The sequence below is a fragment of the Punica granatum genome, chromosome 7 (assembly GCF_007655135.1).
Source record: "Punica granatum isolate Tunisia-2019 chromosome 7, ASM765513v2, whole genome shotgun sequence".
In the NCBI taxonomy this organism is placed as follows: domain Eukaryota; kingdom Viridiplantae; phylum Streptophyta; class Magnoliopsida; order Myrtales; family Lythraceae; genus Punica; species Punica granatum.
In genome coordinates, this window is record NC_045133.1 from 9,795,917 (window position 1) to 9,816,560 (window position 20,644).

General features: G+C 35.9%; 1 protein-coding gene across 2 annotated transcripts; it reads left to right on the top strand.

The window, feature by feature from the left end:
* Positions 1-11,056: 11,056 nt before the first annotated feature.
* Positions 11,057-15,098, top strand: LOC116214262. Of its 2 annotated transcripts, none has more exons than XM_031549644.1 (6): positions 11,057-11,218; positions 11,644-11,818; positions 12,374-13,057; positions 13,504-13,954; positions 14,267-14,348; positions 14,482-15,098. In XM_031549644.1, the coding sequence occupies exons 1-6, from the start codon at positions 11,189-11,191 to the stop codon at positions 14,698-14,700; spliced, it is 1,641 nt and encodes a 546-aa protein (XP_031405504.1). In that variant the 5' UTR covers positions 11,057-11,188; the 3' UTR covers positions 14,701-15,098. The 2 variants fall into 2 exon arrangements, with proteins under 2 accessions (XP_031405504.1, XP_031405505.1); XM_031549645.1 differs by having other exon boundaries at positions 14,494-15,098.
* Positions 15,099-20,644: the final 5,546 nt, after the last annotated feature.

Here is a 20,644-nt window from a genome sequence, read left to right on the forward strand (position 1 = left end):
AATGCTATAATATTAATTGATAATTAATGAACGATCTCGTCGGGCCTGTAGTTGCTGAAATTAGGGGGCTCACTGTCATGGAAATGGTCCCCGTATCTCTCATCAGAGAGAGAGAGGAGGCAAAGTGGCATGGTGGTGGCACGAGAGAGAAGGGGACCATTCCTGTGCCGACGGTGTCTGGTGCCCAAAAGAAGTGGCCAGCGATCTCTAGGTACGCCGGCAATCTCGATGGGGCAGCGATGGCCGAAATTGGGCCATCACCGCCCAACACAGTGTTCGACTATGTTCTTTCTTTTTTTGAATTTTGAAAAATATTTTTATTTTTATTTTTGAAAAAGATAGTTATGGCAAATTTGTTCCAAGCCCAAAAAAAAAAAATTATGGCACAATTGTAATTTTGGTCTTATATTCCAATCTCAAATCTAAACATATTCCAAACACTGGATGTAGATATAATTTGCTCTGTTTGGATTCAGAGTTGAATTTTAAAATTTCACTTTAATTTACACAATAAAACAAAATAACTCATACAAAATCAAAAGGTGAGCCTCATTTATACCACTATTTTTCAAAATCAAAATCACATAACTCATATAAAGTCAAAAAGTGGGTCCCATACATAACTATTTTATACTACTCTTTTTCAAAATCAAAATTTGATTTTAAAATGTTACTTACAAACCAAATGTAGCATTATATCTATGGGATTTTAAATCCCAATTCATCCTATTTCAACCCCTATTCTTAACCCGACGACCAAACAAATATAGTATAGTAAAACAAAGGCTTCGGACGATCTCTCTCGGAGATTTGAATAGAGAAAGAGAGAGATGGGAGTATAGAGAGAAGGCTATGACCGGCATTGGCAAACGTCTACCACCGTTGCCCAGGGTAGGTCCATTGGAGACATTTGAGTAGTTCTGACTAAGGGTGATCGGTTCCGGGTATTCTGTATTTTTCACGATATCCGGACTCTGACTTGTAAGGGACATGTTCCAAGATTTTATAATCGGATCCTACCCTGTTGAATCTTAGAACCGGAACCTGTATTATACCACAGGTTCCGGGTACACTTTTGGAACCTGTAAATTTTTGTTCTCTCGCTAAATAAAATCGAAAATATCACATACATAATCAGTAATCAAGCCAAATATCAACAAAATTTAGATTAATCCACAACAAAAAATATATATATGTCTCACCAATCCATCGGCAAATTAAACATTCATAATACGATCTCACACAATAAAGTGCATCTGTTCTGATTCATTAGAGGAGACAGTAACTTTACTCTTTCCTCTTTTTTTTTAAATAAATAACCGGTTCCGGGTACCCTGTAGACAGGAGCCGAAACCGAAACCAATTTTTCACTAATTCCTAATTTTAATACCCAGAACCCACCCTATTTTCAATACGAGCTACCCAAACCTTATCCTAACTGGTAGGTTCCGAGCAGTTTTGAATATACCCGGTACCCGTGCACACCCCTTGTTCTGATGACCATGTTAGGGTGGGTCATAGTTTTTACTTTAATATGGGTTTAGCTAAATTCTGTGCTTAAATGAGTGTAATAACTAAATTGACTTGAAAAGCAAAATGGACGGTAAATTTTATGAGCACTAGGTTTGGAGGATATTTTCCTTTTCTCTTTGGTAATACAAATATGTTGCCTTTCACATGTTTGGTAGGTCGTTAAAAGTTTATCAAAATTTCCACACCCTTGGACATAGATTGATTCAAATAATTTGATACTTAATCGTATTAAATAAGGTCCCGAGTTCGAGTCTTGTGAATAAAAAAAAACATGCTGAAAGAGTTTTACTTTAATAGAATAATCTGGCTCGAATTGAATTGTCAGAACCCATTGGACTTTTAATTCACCTTTGAAATAACAAAATAGAAAGAAGAAAGAATCAATATTGCCTTGAGCTCTCATAAAATATATTCACCTTTGATCATACTTCTCTTCATGGGCAACTACATCAATATTGCCTTAAGCTCTCTGCTGAGTTCTTCTCTTTAATTTGCGTTGCGAGAGCTCGTGAAGGATTGTTGTGCCAGTCTCCTGGTGACCCCCACCTGACGGATGGATGAAGCTAAATACCGATGGGTCGGCTGTGGGTTCACCAGGCAGAGCTAGTGAGGGAGGCATCCTTAGAAACCATTTGGGAGGCTGGGTCCATGGATTCTATCGATCCCTTGGGACTACAAACAGCTTACTTGCAGAATGTTGGGCACTTCGGGATGGGCTTATCCTAACTCACAATTTAGGCATCCAATTTCTCATTATAGAATTGGATGCCTAAGTAATATGTGATTTTCTTTTCTGGATCCTTGCATGATAATCTATTTCTCATGCCTATATCATCTGATTGCAGGACCGTACTCAGGAGATCAGTGGACTTCAAGGTTCGCCGCACTTTCCGTGAAGTAAATATAGTCGCTGATTTTCTTGCCAAACTGCTCGTGACGACTTATTTGATTGTCAAAATGTAGTGTATTTTGATTCTCCGCCTCCTGGGGCTCGAAACATTTTATAAGCTGATATAATTAGTATTATCATGACTCGATTCACTAGTTGTAACCGAAAGCCTATAGCGATTCATTATTAATAAATATATTAGACTCATTTTCTTAAAAAAAAAGGAAAAATAAAAGAAAGAAAAGGAAAAGAAAGAATCACTGACACAATGATATTAATTTAAAATAAATTCCCACTAGTAATTAGTGGATTAGGTGTGGAGGGCACTTCCGAATTTTAGGGTTACTAGGGAAGTAGAAGTCGCAGGGTGACTGATGATTATAGAAAAGCTCGAGGCACGGTTGTCTTTTTTATAGACCACGAGTTGTGTTCAACAGATACATCAAAAACCTGATTTTTTCACATTTAATCTCAAATTTAGCTCTAATTTCAACTTATGTCTCATAGAAATATTCGACTTTTCAATTTTGTCTCGGATAAATCGCGCTGTAAGTTTACTATCACATTTTTCGATGTATCTGCTTACATGGAGCACATATGGTCACACACATGTACAACTCCATTCTCCAGATAAGCAAACGTAATCGGCAACTCATGGATAATTATATTTAACTTGAGACAAAATCGAAAATGGGAATAATTTTATGATACAAATTGATAGTAAGACTTTGGGATAAAAGTGATTATTTGGATTTTATTGATTTAATCTATCTATATCTGTTATAGGATCAGGTTTAGTTCGAAAATTAGAGAGTCGCGATGTGAAATTTTGCTTTCAGATAGGATGTCATCTTATTATATACTCCGAACGCATCTCTGGCACGGGAAAAATGTTGCTGCTTTTTTGCAATAATTAGAGGAGGAAATATTGATGTCCTTGTCCTATGGAATTTTGAAGTGGCCTTGCATCTGACATTATTCTACAAAATTCCTTCTCTCTCACGTTATGGGAAAATTTATCCAGTCCAGTCATGTAACGTTCCGAAATAAACACAGTCAATTACAAAAAATAATATAGTCAATTGAAGTTAAGGGTTTTAGAGTACAATCAATTATGTATACTTTAGTAGTCAACTATATTTATTTGGCCCCGGACTGATACAGGACAAGACCGAATAAGCTCCTCCTCTCTCGATAGCACTATTCAATTCATTGCAATAGTGTCTTTGACTGACGATGACTGCACGATGTATATTAAATAACCCCTTTATTTAATTATTAAATATTAAGATTAATTATTTTAAAAAATACAAACTTTTTACATTTTATTAATTCCAGTACGAACTTTTTTCTTGACTTAAAAATGCATGAACTATCAATTTGATATCAATTTTAGCACGTCTCAACTTTTCTATCGATTTAAACGAGAATAGATGGTCACACCCCTTGATCAAGGTAGCCGAAGTTGCAGAACCTTCTAGAGTGCCGATGGGTCCCGATGAGACCATCATTGCCCGAATTTGAAAAAAAAAAGTAAAATCAAGAAAGGAATGAAAGGGGTAGGCGGTGGGACCCTCATCGACGGCCACCATTCCCCAATTAGGGTCACCCGAGATCTTTGCCGTCATGAGTGACCCGGATTGGGTGGGAGATGGTCGCCATTGAGGCCCACCAATTGAAAAAAATTAACGTCATGCTAACATTGATAATAAATTGATAATTTGTATATTTTTCGGTCAACAAAAAAGGGTTGTGCTAAAATTGATAAAACGTCGAAAGTTTATATTTTTTTAGGTAATTAACCCTAAAAATTATAACTACTTCTCTTTTTTTTTTCCCCTCGGAAAATAGAGAAATGGATAATCTCTTAATCCAATTGCGGAAACATCTACAAGAAATTTTTGTTTCGGGCCCTCTGCACCACAATGGTTTTTTATATTGAAGTTGTCATTAGAATCGTTCTCATATCATCCTTTCTTCACTAAAAGTCATAAACTAATTCGTGTTACAAGAGAGATTCACGAGTTTAATATTGTGGAATAAAAATTCTAAAGAATAATAAATAAGTACGAATAGTCCTACTAAAACGAGATTGTGCACGATTGTGCATAACTGTGCTACAGTCTCTTTGATAGTTATAAACTAATTTATACTATCAAGATTTGTAATACAAAATACAAATAATAATAGAGATATGGTATGAGGTATCACGTGCTTTTGTAGTATTTTGAGATATAAATAGTATTTCACCTTTGAGTGAGAAAAAATAAAAAAAGAATAGCATAGAATCCGAATTACGGTGACTTATTTGGGCCTGAAAATAAGAGGGACTAAATTGATCTAAAGGCACAAGTAGAAGGACCCAACATGCATTTTCATCACTTATTATAAAAAAATAAAAAAATAAAAAAAACATGCATTTTCATCACAGCAGAAAAGGAGCTTTTGCGTTAGAATTTAGAAAATGATGGCGGCGAGATTAGCGGAAGTAATTGTTTCTTTTTTCCTTTTGGCCATAATTGTTTCATGATATGATATGAAACTAGTCTTACGTAAATTTATAATAACATGACGGGTTGATTTTGATATACATCCTATAGTTTGAGAATATCTCAAAATATACGCTATAGTTCAATTTGTTTAAAAAATACTCTGTAGAAGTAGTCAAACTGTCAAATATGTCCCAATACGCTTCAAACCGCTATCACCGGTGATGTTTAGATGGGAAAAGATGCATATGCGATTCACATGACTCTTAATATGCATAATTGAAATTAAACAAACATCAATATCTATATAATGCACAAAGAAAGATACTAAATTAAAAAAAGAAAAAGAAAAATAGTTATCTGTTGTCAATATGTTATGTTTTCGAGTACAATTTCAACAGTGTCGAGTTGAGAAGAGATAAGAAGATACTCCTTCAGTGGCGGCCAAGAGACTTCGGCAAGCAAGGCAAGAGACATATAGCGTTGTTGCTAATTGTAGTATGGAGCAGAATAAATGAGAACCTGAAATGATTGAAACCCTTTTGCTCTTTCTCTTGAGCAATAGAATGAGATTTGAGGAAGAAATGAACAAATTATAGTAAAAATAGATGCAGTGTCCCTTATGAAACTCTCTTTTAATCTTTGGTTCAAATGTCCCCGATAAAGACTCATGTAAATCGCACATGAACCTCTTCCCATTTTATACACAGTAATGATAATAGCAGTTTGGCGCGCATATCGAGACTGTTTAACTATCTTTAGGGAATATTTCGGGACAAATTGGACTATGGGGTATATTTTGAGACTGTCCCCAATTTTTTTTTTTATAACTAAAGTGTCCACAAATTACATGATTTAAAATTTTTAGCACATTACTTGATATTTCCTCAACTCACTTGAGGAATTAAACATCCAAGTAAATAAATAAAGAGATATTTTATTATATATAACTCATTCACATATTTCTTCAGAATAATAGAGATCCACCGACGAATTTCTCCATTATACCACGTCGGCATATATAGTTAGGAAATGCCACAATTTTGTCTCCCCTTCAATGCATAGCTCATGATGGCGTACAGTATAATCGACTATGCATAATTCTTTCTTTTTTCCTTTTCTGTTTCTAGTACAGATTTGTCCCATTAAAAAGAATTGTTTGGCAGGGAAATAATCATCTATCTCCGGAACCATACTGTGTGGGAACATGATTTTCTATGCTAGTTCACGTCGAGATAGGAGTCACTTCAGTCATAACTATATCAATAAATAAATAAATAAAGATTTTCTGCCTTTTTTTTTTGGTAGTAATATTTTAATTTATTTCGCATTGAAGAAATTAAATGGGTATCCAACAATCGAAAATAATTAATTCCAAACTGCCCTCTGAGTCTGAGGAGAGTCGTTGTCTGTGAACTCGAAAGAAGAAAATCACAAGTTCACTGTGCCACAAATATTTTCTCCAAAAAAACAAATCTTTCTTTTTGTGGAAAAAGAATATTATTTTGTCTTTTTTTTTCTTTGAATTATGATTATTGTGTCCACATGTGTCTCCTTTCCAGACTATGACAAATCTAGGTGCGTAAAATTGCTTTAATGGTAAAAATGATGGAAAGATAATATAGCAATTATTGATGAGTTATTTGCAAGTGTTTACTAACTGATTTATTTTGAAAAGTTAAAAGGCACGAGTGCAAAAAAATTGAATCAATCCCGACCAATTCAATTCTAATCGAGTCAAGTTCATTAAAGAACAAAACTCTTCCAATCGATTTTGTAACTTTATTCTTTTTTACCATGGTCTAATGACCACAATGAGTAAGACTTGAATCAATTGTCTTACCATTTTACGTCTAAGTTTTCTTTCGTATAGTCACGGTTTTGGTCACCTGAGCATTGGTAACATTGTTTGTAGGATGGTACGCTTGACTTGGGAGAGTGCACGTAAGCTAACCATCGTCAACCTTTAGTACTTTGAAAGTGGATTACTCCTTGTAATGGTAGCTATGTCGGCCAGCAACTGTCAAGGCTCGAGTGTGACTGCTCACTACTTCGAATTTCATTTTCTTATCATTAAAAGAAAAAAATTTTTTTTACCGTATATCCTATTAAACAGAATTTAAATAGATCCTAACTAATTCAATTCGAGTCCGATTGACCCACTAAATGGTAAATCTTTCCCAATCAAGGACATTTTTCAATCTCTATTTATAAAACTCGAACAAAAAGAAAAGCAAGCGTCAAATTTGCATGAATGAACCATTATTGGTTAAAAATGAATAATTTTCTCTTTTGTGCAAAGTGACCCTAATTGATTGGCAAGCTTTCCAATTCCATTATAATTAAACTGAACTTCTACATAACAGATCCAGCTCACCTCCATCTAAGGTCGGTCCATACAGTTCCTTTCAAATCCAAACAAGCTCTCAAAGACCGACAGTAGAGAGAGAGAGAGAGAGAAGGTTTCTGTTTTTCTGTTTTTTTTTTTAATTTACTAAAGAGAGAACTTAAATTGCAGTACGTGCCATAATTGGAGAAATTGAAATGTGGGATACTTATCAGAAAAGGGAATTGAACAGTACAATTTGGTCAAAGAAAGAAGACATGAGGTGAAGTGGGGGACCGAGGACTGTGCCGAGGGAACCTAGAAATGTTCAAACACCACCAACTCTACAGTCAAAATTTCCACGCACCCCATGACCAATAAATGATGGTATAACTTTCCTCTTTGCAGTGCTAATTATTAAAGCAAGCAACACGAGGGGGTGAGGTGATGGCAGTCTGCCAAAAATGCTTATATTAAATGGTTTTTGATTAGATTGATTGACATATTAGTTGGGGTAATTATTATTTTACCTTTTATTTTCCCTTTATATGATGCAAAAAAAAAAACCCAACAAACTTGCAACAAATGAGAATATATAATATATGCGCAACACGCTCAGATTGTGAGACATAATTTTGCTTAATGACTAAAATGTATTGGTTCTCAATTATCAAAAAAAAAATGTATTGGTTCTCTCGACATGTCATCGTGTAATTATAATTCAGCAAAAAAAAAATTGTGTAATTATAAGAAAAAAAAAATCTGAAATACGGAGCTTTCGACATAGCATCAAGATCATGATCTAGACATGGTCCACGGAGGTTAACCTAAAGAGGTGCCAATGTCGTGAACTCCAACCTTGTTACTTTGTACATGAGATAGCTGTAAATGACAAATAAAACAGTATAATTGACGCGAATAAAGTTAATCCATATCATACTAATTTTAAATTATGATAAATTTTATAAACGTTCCATGTAGTTTAATTATAGGACAATGACATTTCCTATTCAATAACGACGACACTCCTTGTAAGTTATTTAATTAACACGAACATCTTTTATAGAGTTTCAAAATACATCTATTTGTTTTCAAAGTGAAATTTAACTTCATTTTTTTCTCAATTTAATAACGCAATGATTACTTTTTAATTTTTTTTAAATTCTCTCTCATACTTTTTCTTATATATCATTACAATTAATTTTTTAATATCAAATTCTCTCAATTATACAATATTTTTTCCTCAATTCAAATCACAATAATTACTTTTTTATTTTTTTCTTCAAATTCTCTCATACATTTTTCTCAATTATTTTTGTCTTCATCTCGTCAAATTCAACTAAATTAAATTTAATTTCGTTACCAAACACAGTGTATACCACCTCTTGCATGAGGGAAAACTTAGTGTCCGCTTTTAAAATTTTTAGGGTTACTAGAGTCCTTAAATAGAAGGTGTTAGGGCCTTATTTTAAAAATTACAGGTATGAGTGTTACCCTCCTATACGAAATCATAGGGGCGTTTGTATAATTTACATGTTTAATTAAATGATTTTGAAATATAGGGCAGGCTACATAAATTGTTAGGTTTTGCATTAATTTGTTGGAAAAGAAAAAGAATTGGGGTTGGTTCCCATCATTCCGTTTGCTGGCGCTGTTCTAAAACCCCGCCCTTAATTCGCTCTCAATCATTTTTTTTGTCCTTATTTAGCTGGAAAAAGGCAGAAATCTATCAGAAATGGTATAAATTAAGAAAAAATAAAATAAAAATAAAATGCCATTTTAAAAAAATACCGCGAATTACTCGGCTACGACGCTGAAAAGATCGCCGATCACTACGGCAGCTGCATACTCCACTGGGATTTTGACGCGTCAGCAGCAGTAGTTGAGCTTAGTTCAAAGAGGGTCAAAGGAGATGACGGGGCCGGGATCAGGTAAGGTACTGAACTTTCTGTACCGTAGGGTAAACCTAAATCAGTAAATCAGGATCATGGGGCGGTCCCCTCTTTGGAAAAACAAAGGGCAAAAAGAGCCGAAAAAGAATGAAAATTTTCCAATGAAAAAAGAAATTTCACTTTCATTTTTTGGTTTTCCCATTTCTTTTGCTTTTTTTTAACAGAATCATTTTTTTTTATTTTTTTCTTCAAATTTTCTTATATATTTTTTTTCAACTACTTATATTTTCATCTCGTCAAAGCCAAATGCAATGTATATCTCTTGCATGATGAGAAACTCAGTGTGCACTTTTAAAACTTATAGGACGCCAGCGTCCTTAAATAAAGAGTGTTGTTGTCCCATTTTAAAAATTAAAAGTATGAGTGTCGCCGTCCTATACGAAATCATAGGGGCCTTTGCATAATTTACGAGTTTAACTAAATGATTTTGAAATATAGGGCAGGCCACATAAATTGTTAGGTTTTGCATTAATTTGTTGGAAAAGAAAAAGAAGTATATGATTTCCTCCTTGAATGCATCGGTATGCGCCTCTTCGGCCCGGATTAGTCATCGCCATGACTAGACAGGATGTGATGATACTATGACCTTTTATTTTTTCATCCATTATCCAGTTTCTCGATATCAATATTCCACTGTGTTATGGTATCGAGAAGGTGTATGTAAAGACTGCAGAAGGCTGGGAAACTTTGATACCCCGGTGTTAGATCGTGTAATAACATGACCTTTTCTATCTTCTAGTATCTCAATAGCAATATAATTTATTTCGGCACGGAGAAGGTACACATGGAGAAGGCTAGGTATATGTGAACCCTCAATCTTGTACTAACTCGAGAGTTTAGAATATATCTTACACATATAATGTACCAGGGTCATCTTGTGAATTGTTAGATTAATTGCATTATATCGATCTCACTTGTTGTCAGATGAGATTAATTGCATTATATCTAGTGATTCAACAAAAGATATTGAGATTTGTCTGGCTTATCAATAGCGATCACCAACTTACTTTAAGTCACGATACGACACGTATGACTCTCGATATATATAGTTGTACACCCTTTCTCTATTTGAGTTGATTTCCACCATTATACTTTCCACCGTCTTCACCATACTAAAGCAACAAAAATTGATGAGTATTCCAAAATTGTATGTCGTATGACTTCGTTAGGTTCTTTCCCTCTTTACAAAGCATGAGCTATGTGACATTAAAAGATCATGGTAGGTCGTAATTTGTACGGTCTTATCTTTTTTTTTTTTCGGGGTAGGGGTCAACTGTCTAGGATTCTCATGGTGGTTGTAACATATTTTTCGGCAATACCATAAGGTGCAATCAATTTATTAACACACTAATTCTTGCTCGAATCTAGGTTGGCCCCGTCAAAAATATGCTTTTTGTGTAAGATTATGGATATTTTTAATCTATTGATCGAGACTAATTTTCATTCGTATGTCGGTTTGATTCTAATAATAATGTGCTTTCAGTAAGTTTTATATCCCTACATTATACGTAAATGTTGTCCAATGAAAGCTTGATTTGTTGAGCCACACCCTTCTCGCGATGAAGCATTGTATATTTACGTTTGAGCTAATTGAGAAAGAGGGTGTAGCATAGGGTGCATGTCTTCGTATGTCAACCTAGAAGTTCCACATTTGATTTTTATTGTGGAACTCCACGTGCCTCTTTATTAGATATTAGTGTTTTTATTTTTCATTATCTTAGAGCCATAATCTTTTTTTTTGTAACTGAAAAAAATTAAGGTAATGTAATGAAATTACTTTATTTTCGCGAATAATGAAAAATAATTAAAAAGAAATATTATGGTCTCGGTACATTTCGGTTATAAAAGCACTTGGTAAAGCAAAATAGTTCGAGCTTGGAAGGTGTAGTCCCTTCCCTTGTCTTGACCGAGAGAGCTTGCACTAATCCTCTCTCTCTCTCTCTCTCCACTTCTTTCCACCTTACAGACAATTTCCTAGAGAGAGAGAGAGAGAGATCTAATGGAATACGAGAGGATACACAAAGTCCAGGTAATGCCAACACCATTGTTGTGTACAAACCTATGATTGATCTTAAGTTCTCGACCTTTCATTCGGGGATGATTCATGAAAACACCATTTCTTGAATTCTTCTGTGAATGGAAGGGATTGGGTCATTCCTGTGATGGGTTCTTCCCTTCATGAGATTCCCCAGAGCTTACTCTGTTGTTAATGGTGATTGGATTTCTTAGAGTTGCTGGTTTTTGGTTGTCTGAGAAGAAATGGAAGAAAATTGTGGGAGTTTTTTTCAGTTTAATTGAGACGCTAATCATCATGACAAGGTTTATTTTTTGTTGTTTTATTACTAAAGTGGGGTTCCCTTCTGCTTTTGTAGAGATTCATTTGGTCTCATTCTTAACTTACTGTTTTGCTTCTTTTTTTTTTTTTTTGTGGGTGGGTGGGTACTCACTCATCAGACTGGTATAATCTCTCCAAGTAAGTTGAGGATGAAGCTGATAGGGCCCCACCACCACAAGAAGAAGGATGGATCCAACAGCAACTCTGCAAGAACTTCTCCTTCCAAGCTTGAGGATTCTGAGTTTGTCAAGAACAGCTTGTTGGCCTCCACAAATCCCGACTTCGGCGAGGAAGGTGTGTACATCTTGTGTTTGCCTGCATTTGGTATGGCAATTCCATTCGATTTGGCTTCCTTCATTAATTGGTGTCTGAACCTGGCAAGTTCTTCAGAGGATTTTTATTTTTCTGGCCAGTTTACGCGGACAGGTCCTCATGCTGACACTTTCTCTGCAAAAATTGGGAATTATCTTTTATTTTTCCAGCTTCCTATTCTTAATATTCAGTTACTCTTATTGTTGTTTTTTCTTTACTTGCCATTGTTCTTTCTTTGTTCAGTTATAGAATGAAAGACAGCAGTCTTGATGCATTCACGAGCGAATGGCTCGACTTTCCTGTTGTCTTGCCGAAGAAATAAATACAGATTTCACTGTTCTTCAATTTTTTGATAAAGATAGATTTTTATGTTTTCAGCGAGATTGACAATAATTCTTTCACACTGCAATTTTAGCAGCATCCCCTTGTGTTTTCCAAGAAGAGGAAAATGCAAAAATGGGACACTTTTCGAAAATTTTAAATGAGCTTTCTTTGAATTCAAAGGCTCAGTGATGTAGAAGAATGTTTAACTTGCAGCTCCAACTGTCGAAGTCAAGCCAGTCAAAGTGCCTGATGAATCGGTTCCAGGTCCTGCCCAACATGATCAACTTCCTGTCTTCACCAAAGACTCAACCCCGAGGGAAATTGAGCATCTTCCCCGTGTTAGGATGCACCAATTCCCTAAGGGAGATGGCAGCAGCACGATTCACCCTCTAAGAATAATGGAGGATGAAAATCTTGATTATGATAGCAATGCGAGCTCGTCGAGCTTTGAGTTTCACAAGGCTGAGAGAGCTGCAGGGCCTTATGGGGGGTCAAGATCGCTTTCTAGGCCCATGCCTTCTAAGTGGAATGATGCTGAGAAGTGGATAATGAGCAAGCAACATTATTCGCAGCCAAACGGTAACTATCCGAGAAAGAATGTCTTGCAGAACCAGACTAACCGCTTGCCTCCGAATCATAATATGGGTCGGGTTGCTCCTGAGTTTACTGGTTACAATCATAAGCTGCCAATTGATATTAGAGCTGCTGTGGACACGAAGAGGGTTGACTTTTGTAAACCTGTGCCAAACATGGGAGTTGAGAGGTTCTCTTTTGCCCCTGAGGTTCAAGTTTGTGGAGGGAATGGGAATGCGGCAATGAGTTCTGAGAGTAAGGATCTGAACGTTGTGGTTCTTGCAGACCAACCCTGTATTGAAAACCCAATGGAGGAAACTTCAGGTATGGATTGGATCGGTGGATTTTATGTTCATGTTTTATTCACAGAATGAACTTTGAGAAGTGCCTTTGACTCTTGTCAAATTTTAGATCTCTGCTTGACCGTATACATTCAGTTTCGGGATCAATCACCTAGCTTTTTCTTGAGCCTTTGATGAGAAAAAAATAGGCAGAGCCGTTAACCAATTTTGAAGCTCAAGTTTCCGACTTGGAAAACTTCATTTTGAGCTTGGTAACTGAAGAAATGAAGATACGACACGTGCAGACCCCGGTTTATCTTTCCCATCTTAAAAGATGGAGATAATGAAAGTAACGTGTTCAACTCCAATGTGTATGCCCTATTTTCTGGCTTAACATGCATTGCAGATTTTTATCCATGAGGTCTTTTCTTGTAGACAGTTGTGAGTTTTTTTATGGTTGAACAGTGAGATTAATTGGAATATCTGCAGGCATCCTTACTGTGAGAGAAGTCTCTATGCGGGACATGGGAACTGAAATGACACCTGGGGCCAGTCAAGAGCCCTCGAGGACCTCAACTCCAATCGGGTCCGTGACCCCTTTTAGAAGTCCAACTTCCTCAGTTCCGTCCACTCCGAGGAGAAATGAGCCCGCTCCCACACCATTGGATCCCAGTGCAGATGATGAATCGCACCATCCGATAGGATGCAAAAAGAGGGAGCTGTCAGAGGAAGAGATGAAGCTCAAGACAAGGCGAGAGATTGTGGCCCTCGGAGTCCAACTGGGAAAGATGAATATCGCTGCTTGGGCAAGTAAGGATGAGCCCGAGAAGAACAAAGCTTCTTCAGGTGAAGGTGTGACCCCTGAAGAACTTGAGCGGATCGAGTTCGAGAAGCGGGCAGCAGCATGGGAGGAGGTAGAGAAGTCTAAGCACACAGCTAGGTTGTTGTTTTCATCCTTCCTTCTTAACTTCCTCGTTTCCTTTTGGTGTTTCTTTCTATTTATAGGATACTTTGGGATGTTAATGAATGCTCTCACATCGGTGGACTCACCTGATCACGTTTAACGAAACATGCGAGGGTTTGCAATGATTTGCAAAGAATAGAAATGTGTTCCATGTGAATTCTTAACCATGATAGCTGCAGAGACGCTCATTGTTATTTCTTAGGAATGTCTGAATATTTTCTGGGCCTGCATGTATTAGCTATATATGATGTCTCTTAAATCTGAAAATGATGATCTTATAATTTGCAGGTTCAAACGAGAGGAGATCAAAATTCAAGTGTGGGAAAGTCAGCAGAAGGCAAAATTAGAAGCAGAATTGCGGAGAATAGAGGTACTTATCATCTTTCAGAAGATTTGAATGAATTGCTGCAAGAACAGAGATAACAAAAACACTACGACACCTATAAATTTTAACGAAGAGCACCCTTACTATATTTTTCCGAGCCCTGTTTAAATTTCGGAAGGGACGTTTTCAGGCACAGGTCGACCAAATGAGAGCCCAAGCCCAGGCAAAGATGGTGAGAAAGATTGCCATGTCTAGGCAGAGGTCGGAAGAGAAAAGGGCTGCTGCTGAAGCCCGAAGAAACCGGGAAGCCGAAAGGACTGCAGCCCAAGCAGAGTATATTCGTCAGACGGGAAAACTCCCATCATCACAGTACATCTGCTGTGGCTGGTTCTCTTAGAAAAGAATGTGAATGCAACATAAGAACCTAAAGAGGAACGAAGCCGACATATCAAATCAAATTCGGTTTTAGTACAGTTCACAAAACCAAGGGTATCCTGAAAAAGGTTTGTTCTCTTGTATCTGGAAAGCCAGTGCTCCTCTAGTTTAGCAAATGGGTGAGTTGTATATGTGGATTGGTTTGTGGGTTCAGCGGAGTGCTGGATCGGTTTTGGATGCTTGTAGGCGTCAAATTGCTGATTGTAGAGTCTGAATGTTTTTGAAACCAGTGGTCCGTATACAAATAGATACCTGGAATCTTCCTTCTGCTTTCTTCACGGTCTGTTTCGAGTTGTATTCCTTCACTTCCGCCGCCCTTCTAGAGTTCTGTTGAATCCATGAATCAGTGAACTTTAGGTCCATGAATCTCTTTATGTAACCGATAATGGGGTCGCCGGCTCATCTTCTCATCCTCCTGCTGGCTGCCAGTTCTACGAATGGCCTGACCATAATGCCCTTAATTGCTCTATGTTGCCTCCCAATGATACCTTTCCTTCCACAGTTGCTCGGGTTCTTAGGTCTTATGGAACTACAAAAAATGTTCAAGCTGTGGAAAAGTGAATTCAGGTGCAACTCATCGGGTCACGATGGACTTCTCTGACCTCAGTAAAACCAATCTGGCCCGATCATCTCTTGGTTGATGATGGTATAGATTCATCTCTCTGTAGTCTTTCGTGACTTGTCTTTTCTTCGTACCTCTACCGATACAAAATAAAAATATCATGTGCGCTCCCAATATATTCAATTCAAGATTATTATACTTTCTATTCCTACATTTATTCGCGAGAATAATTGTTTCTTTGAACTTCAGCCAAACCACTTTGTTGTGATAAATGTGCACACCCACGAGGAACTTGGGATAAATGTGCGCACCAACAAGGGACTTCTACGGCGACCACTTTAGAGATGGCTTTTACTCTGTTTTCTTTTATTTTCTTTTTTTCATTGACTATAAAGCTTAGTACAAGGAAAAATAAATTACATTTTAAATAAAATATATAGATAGTCTCACCGATAAAAATTAAACTTGAAACTTTTTGATTCTTAAATGACGATATATGCCATTACACAATGCCCCTTTCCTCGAGTTTTACTATGTGCATTTGTCTGATTGGATACCCTTCTCCTCGAGTCAATCTTGTTACTTTATTCGGATCTTCTCTGACACCATTGATTGGGTCATCCCACATTCTCAATCCTTTCACGGCGCTTCATCCGGTTGTCAACTGATTAAAATTTCTCAATTTTCTTTTCCATGACAATTGATAAAACTAACTGCTTCTCGTAGTCATCACCACTCTATGTACTTTTTAGATTTTTACAAGTATTATGACATCGGTCACCATAATATATTCGATATTTTAATTTAAATATTTAATACTTTTAGTAATCATGATTAATATAAGTATTTTTTACTTCTATTTCTAATTTAAGAGTTTAGTATTGAGGTTAAAGTGTTTAATATTTTGTATAATTCATTACGAATAGTAAAAGTAAAATACTAAATATTTGAACTAAAGTACGAAACGTGTCATCGACATCATGTTAGAATTCCCTTACAATAAATTCTCTTGGGGGAGCGTTTAGTACATTGCTGGCAATCTATCCTTTTTTATTTTTTAATTTTATTTTTGACGACTTGGTAGTCTTTCCTTTGATAATAAATAGAGCCTATAAATTAGTGAACTTCTATATTATAGTGTTTGGTGTGCTAAAGAATGTTAGATATACATTATGGAGACATAACTATCTATATTTACATCTCCATCTCCATCATTGTTAAATGTGGTCTATATTATAGTGTTTGCTGTGCTACAAAATTTTAAATTTGATCCCTCCACATTTCAAGGTGCAACATGTCAACTCTAAAATTTTACTGTTTTTTTTTTTTGTGTTATCTGATAAAAAAATTCTTTAAGAAATAATAGGCAACGCGTGTAGTCAGCCTCACCTACTTTCACTTTCTTCGATTTTGCCTCATTTTATTCCTTTTTTATTTTTATCTTTTATTCATTTTTCTATCTGTGTTGAAAAAATGCCTAAAAAGTAAAAAGTAAAAATTATTCCCGTTTTGTTATTTCCCACATTTACTTTGGTTATTTTTATTAATTTTATCATCAGAAAATCAAATATAGAGTGCAAGAGGGATCTGACATTACAGAAATATAAAATGTGGATACCAGCTTACTTTACATGGAGTGCAACCATGTATTTAACATTACAGAAACCATCAGTTGAAAAACATTAAAAGATCCAAAAAGATAATAAGATAATCTATCTATCTATTTTTACATTGAAAACATGTCTCAATCTGAAACCCAAGGATGATGTTCATGCACATGCCAGTGATTTCTTTTTTTCTCTATTTGGATTATGATTTCTATTTCATTGTATTAATGGGCCTTCCTTATCTCCAGAAGTAATGTAGGATTGACCGGCTTCTCTGGTTTGATATATCTGCATATATTGTGTTGTACCTGCTGCTTACCTCCAGCCTTCATATGTAAGAGAACTCAGAACTTTTGTCCAAAGAGTTGATGACATTAACCGGAAGATGAACAGCACAGAAGAATATTCCTTGTTTAGCAATATCTCTTGCAAGTCCAATGGTCGATACAATTCTTTGTTCTACTCATGACCTCAAAGAACTATTCCTACCCTATCGTTTCCCCTACGCGCCATGAGATCACATGGTCGTTTCCTCTTTATCTTTAAGAAACAAGAAATTTTGCTCAATGTCCTGATGAAGAACTTCAAGTAGTGTTCCAGGAAAAGGAAGCTAACCACTGTGGAAAATGAGAAGAAACACCACCAGAAAGAAAATGAATTGGCAAAGCGAGAAAACGTTGCTTGTTTTGCTTGTTCGACATGCAAGAATGTCATTCAAGCGCGCGAATAAAAAGTAACACACTAAGGTCGAGATTCTATCAAGAAGATTATTGTGTGGTCACCTCAATTATCGGTATCCCTGATGATGTCATAAGGGACGCCAGGGTGTGCTAAGACCTGACAGAGGCAACTTTACCCGAGATTGTTCCAAATTCAAGCTTAGTATTCCGTAATCAGGACACATGCCTCAGAAAACAAAATCATAATGCTTTAGCGATTAGTCAGAAAATGTTCACATCGTATATGAATTTCTTTTATTGATATTGCAATGGAGCAATCGGTCAGAAGTCGTTTCGATGAGGGATCATACTTCGAGTGCCCCCCTGAACAAGAAAGCTGCATTTCTTTTCTCTTCAAGCAAGGTCTCGTAAATGTTTCATGCATGATGTCTCAATGAAATCAAAACCATAAGCATCAAATAATATGTCATACTTCCAGTGCCCCTTCTTGCCTAACGACCGCATTTTCCGTTTTGACATTGCACTAGCAAGTGCTCATTGACTAAAACTATAAACGAGAAAGAGAAATGTATGTTATCAAGCCACGAGTTCTCTAGCGAACAAGCTTTCTGGAGACTCATGTTACCGGTGGCAGCAGCAACAAGAGATTGATCATCTCATCAACGTGACTCCCTGCAGCAACATGATCCAACTGGAAATAAAATGTCAACAACTCCAAATAACTTACCGAAGATTCATAGGATTCAGGACAAAAGGAAACAGCTAATCAGCTCACCTGAGCCTACGACTATGAGAGTGCTGTAAGTTTTCGGAGAATTCAGACCGAGGGGTTTGCCGCTCTAATATAAGACGTATGCAATACGGATCAACATGAAAACTGATATGACGATATAAACGCCAAGGGTAATGCCCAGAGCCATGATACTAAAGCAATGGTCTCTGCCGTTTCCTCTGCTAATTCAAGAACAGAACTTGGCCTCCCCTAGAAGCCCATAAATCGATCAACCGATTACAGTGACCCGTTTATAAAAACAGTTAGTTCAATTTTCCATTCAATGAATAGCGAATCAAAATAAGTAGACGTATAATTTATTAATAAAACTCTATTTTAAATATTACAAAAAGAATTCAATTTGGAAAATGATTTGCCATGACAATCCACTCGCTGATAAACAACTAAAGGAGCAGAAAACAAATTATCTTATTAGAATAGGTCTAACATGACGGGCTCCAAAATGTATTGGTTGAATATTTTCAAACCACGATACCAAGCTGGCTACCCTTGGTACGGCCGGGCTCCAAAGGACCAAAAATAACTTAGCTCGAATGGGAATTTCTTTTCCGAAAGATCCACCATAAAGTCTTGTGTCATGAACTGTATACCATGCCTCTAGAAAGACGAAACCAGCTTCTGGGGAAGTAATCACGATTCGGCAGATTTTTGTTTTGTTCGATGCTTATATGCTAGAATCTCAGGAGGTGAGAAGAGAAGAGAAGAGAAGAGAAGAGAAGAGGAGAGGAGACGGGAGAGACGGACGGATGAAAATATGGGTTGGGCCTTCATAAGATATTGAGACAAGCCCCATAGAAAACTTTGCATGGGGCTCTCCAGATCGGTTCGATTAACCATTGTTTTCATTTTCTAGGACAAACGGGTTAATAGCTAAAAAAAAAAATCACAAAATTTTTATATTTTAACGATTTTAACATTTTTTTTCTTTTGCATAAAAAAATCACAAGTTATCGATTTAATAACAATAATAGCATGACATCCATATCCTCATTAATTTTAACTAGAATTGCTTAAGTGTATTTGATGGTGCCACGTAACTCACGGTGATGGTCCAGTGGGACCCAATTTTTTAATAAAAATTATTCTGAAAAATAAAAAAATGAAGGAAAAAAAGTTTAAGGTCGAAAGGGAGGAAGAGGGGAGTTGGCCAGTGGTGGGGGCCTCACTCGCGGCAACCACCCCCCTGGCGATCCCAATTGGGGCGGTGGTGGCTAGTGTTGAGGCTCCTACTGGTCGGAATTGAAAAACCTCCAAATTTGATGTTGTCGTAGACACCAATTGAGAGCTCATGGCGGGCGGTGGGGAACCTACCGTCTGCCACCTCCTCTCTTCCTTCCCATATGGGTTTCGAACTTTGTCTTCATTTTCTTTTTTGTTATTTCTTTATTTTTCATAATAATTTCTATTTTTTAAAAAAATTTGGGACTCACTGGACCAATCACCGTAAGCCAGAGGACCATCAAGTACACGCCAGCGACGATTAAAATTTATGGAGATATTGATGTCGTGCTAACATTGTTATCAAATCAATAGTTTGTGATTTTTTGTGCAACAGAAAAAAATTTGTGTTAAAATCGTTAAAATGTGAAAATTTTGTGATTTTTTTGTTATTAACTCTTAATTAAAATAGAAAAATTATGGCCCACACCTAATGGAAAATTAATTCTCAAACTCACGCGTTTCCAGGCCCATATTTACTCTCCTAAAAGTTTTCTCGAATGAAACTTAACCTCATTTTTATGAAAGGGTTAATTGTACCGCTGGTCCAAAAGGTTTCATGAATGTTTCAAGTTGGTCCAAAATATTTTTTTTGTAACTTGCTGTACAAAAAGTTTCAAAACCGTTTCAATATAGTACATTCCATCAATTATCCTTAACGCCGTTAATATTTTGCTAATGTGGTGCGTCCTATGTGTCATTTTTGTTACGTTAAATCAATCATAGTGCACCACGTCATTTAAGAGAAAATAAAATTTGAAAAAGTCTAATAAAAATACAAAAAAAAAGAGTAAAATTTTAGAAAAAAAATTTTAATTTTTTTAAAAACTTATAAAAATTAAAATAAAAACTTTTAAAAACTTTTAAAAATAATTTTAAAAATAATTTAATTTTAAAAATAATTTAAATTTTAAAATCTTTTAAAAATAATTTTAAACTTTAAATTTTAAATTTTAAATTTTAAATTAAAAGTTTAAAATTATTTTAAAAGTTTTTAAATTTTAAAAAATTTTAAAATAATTTTAAATTTAAAAAATTTTATAATA

Coding starts and splice junctions, on each gene's coding strand:
- LOC116214262 (XM_031549644.1), top strand. CDS start 11,189: ATGGAATACGAGAGGATACACAAAGTCCAG. Junction 11,819..12,373: donor TCCCGACTTCGGCGAGGAAG/GTGTGTACATCT, acceptor TTTAACTTGCAG/CTCCAACTGTCGAAGTCAAG. Junction 13,955..14,266: donor AAGTCTAAGCACACAGCTAG/GTTGTTGTTTTC, acceptor TATAATTTGCAG/GTTCAAACGAGAGGAGATCA.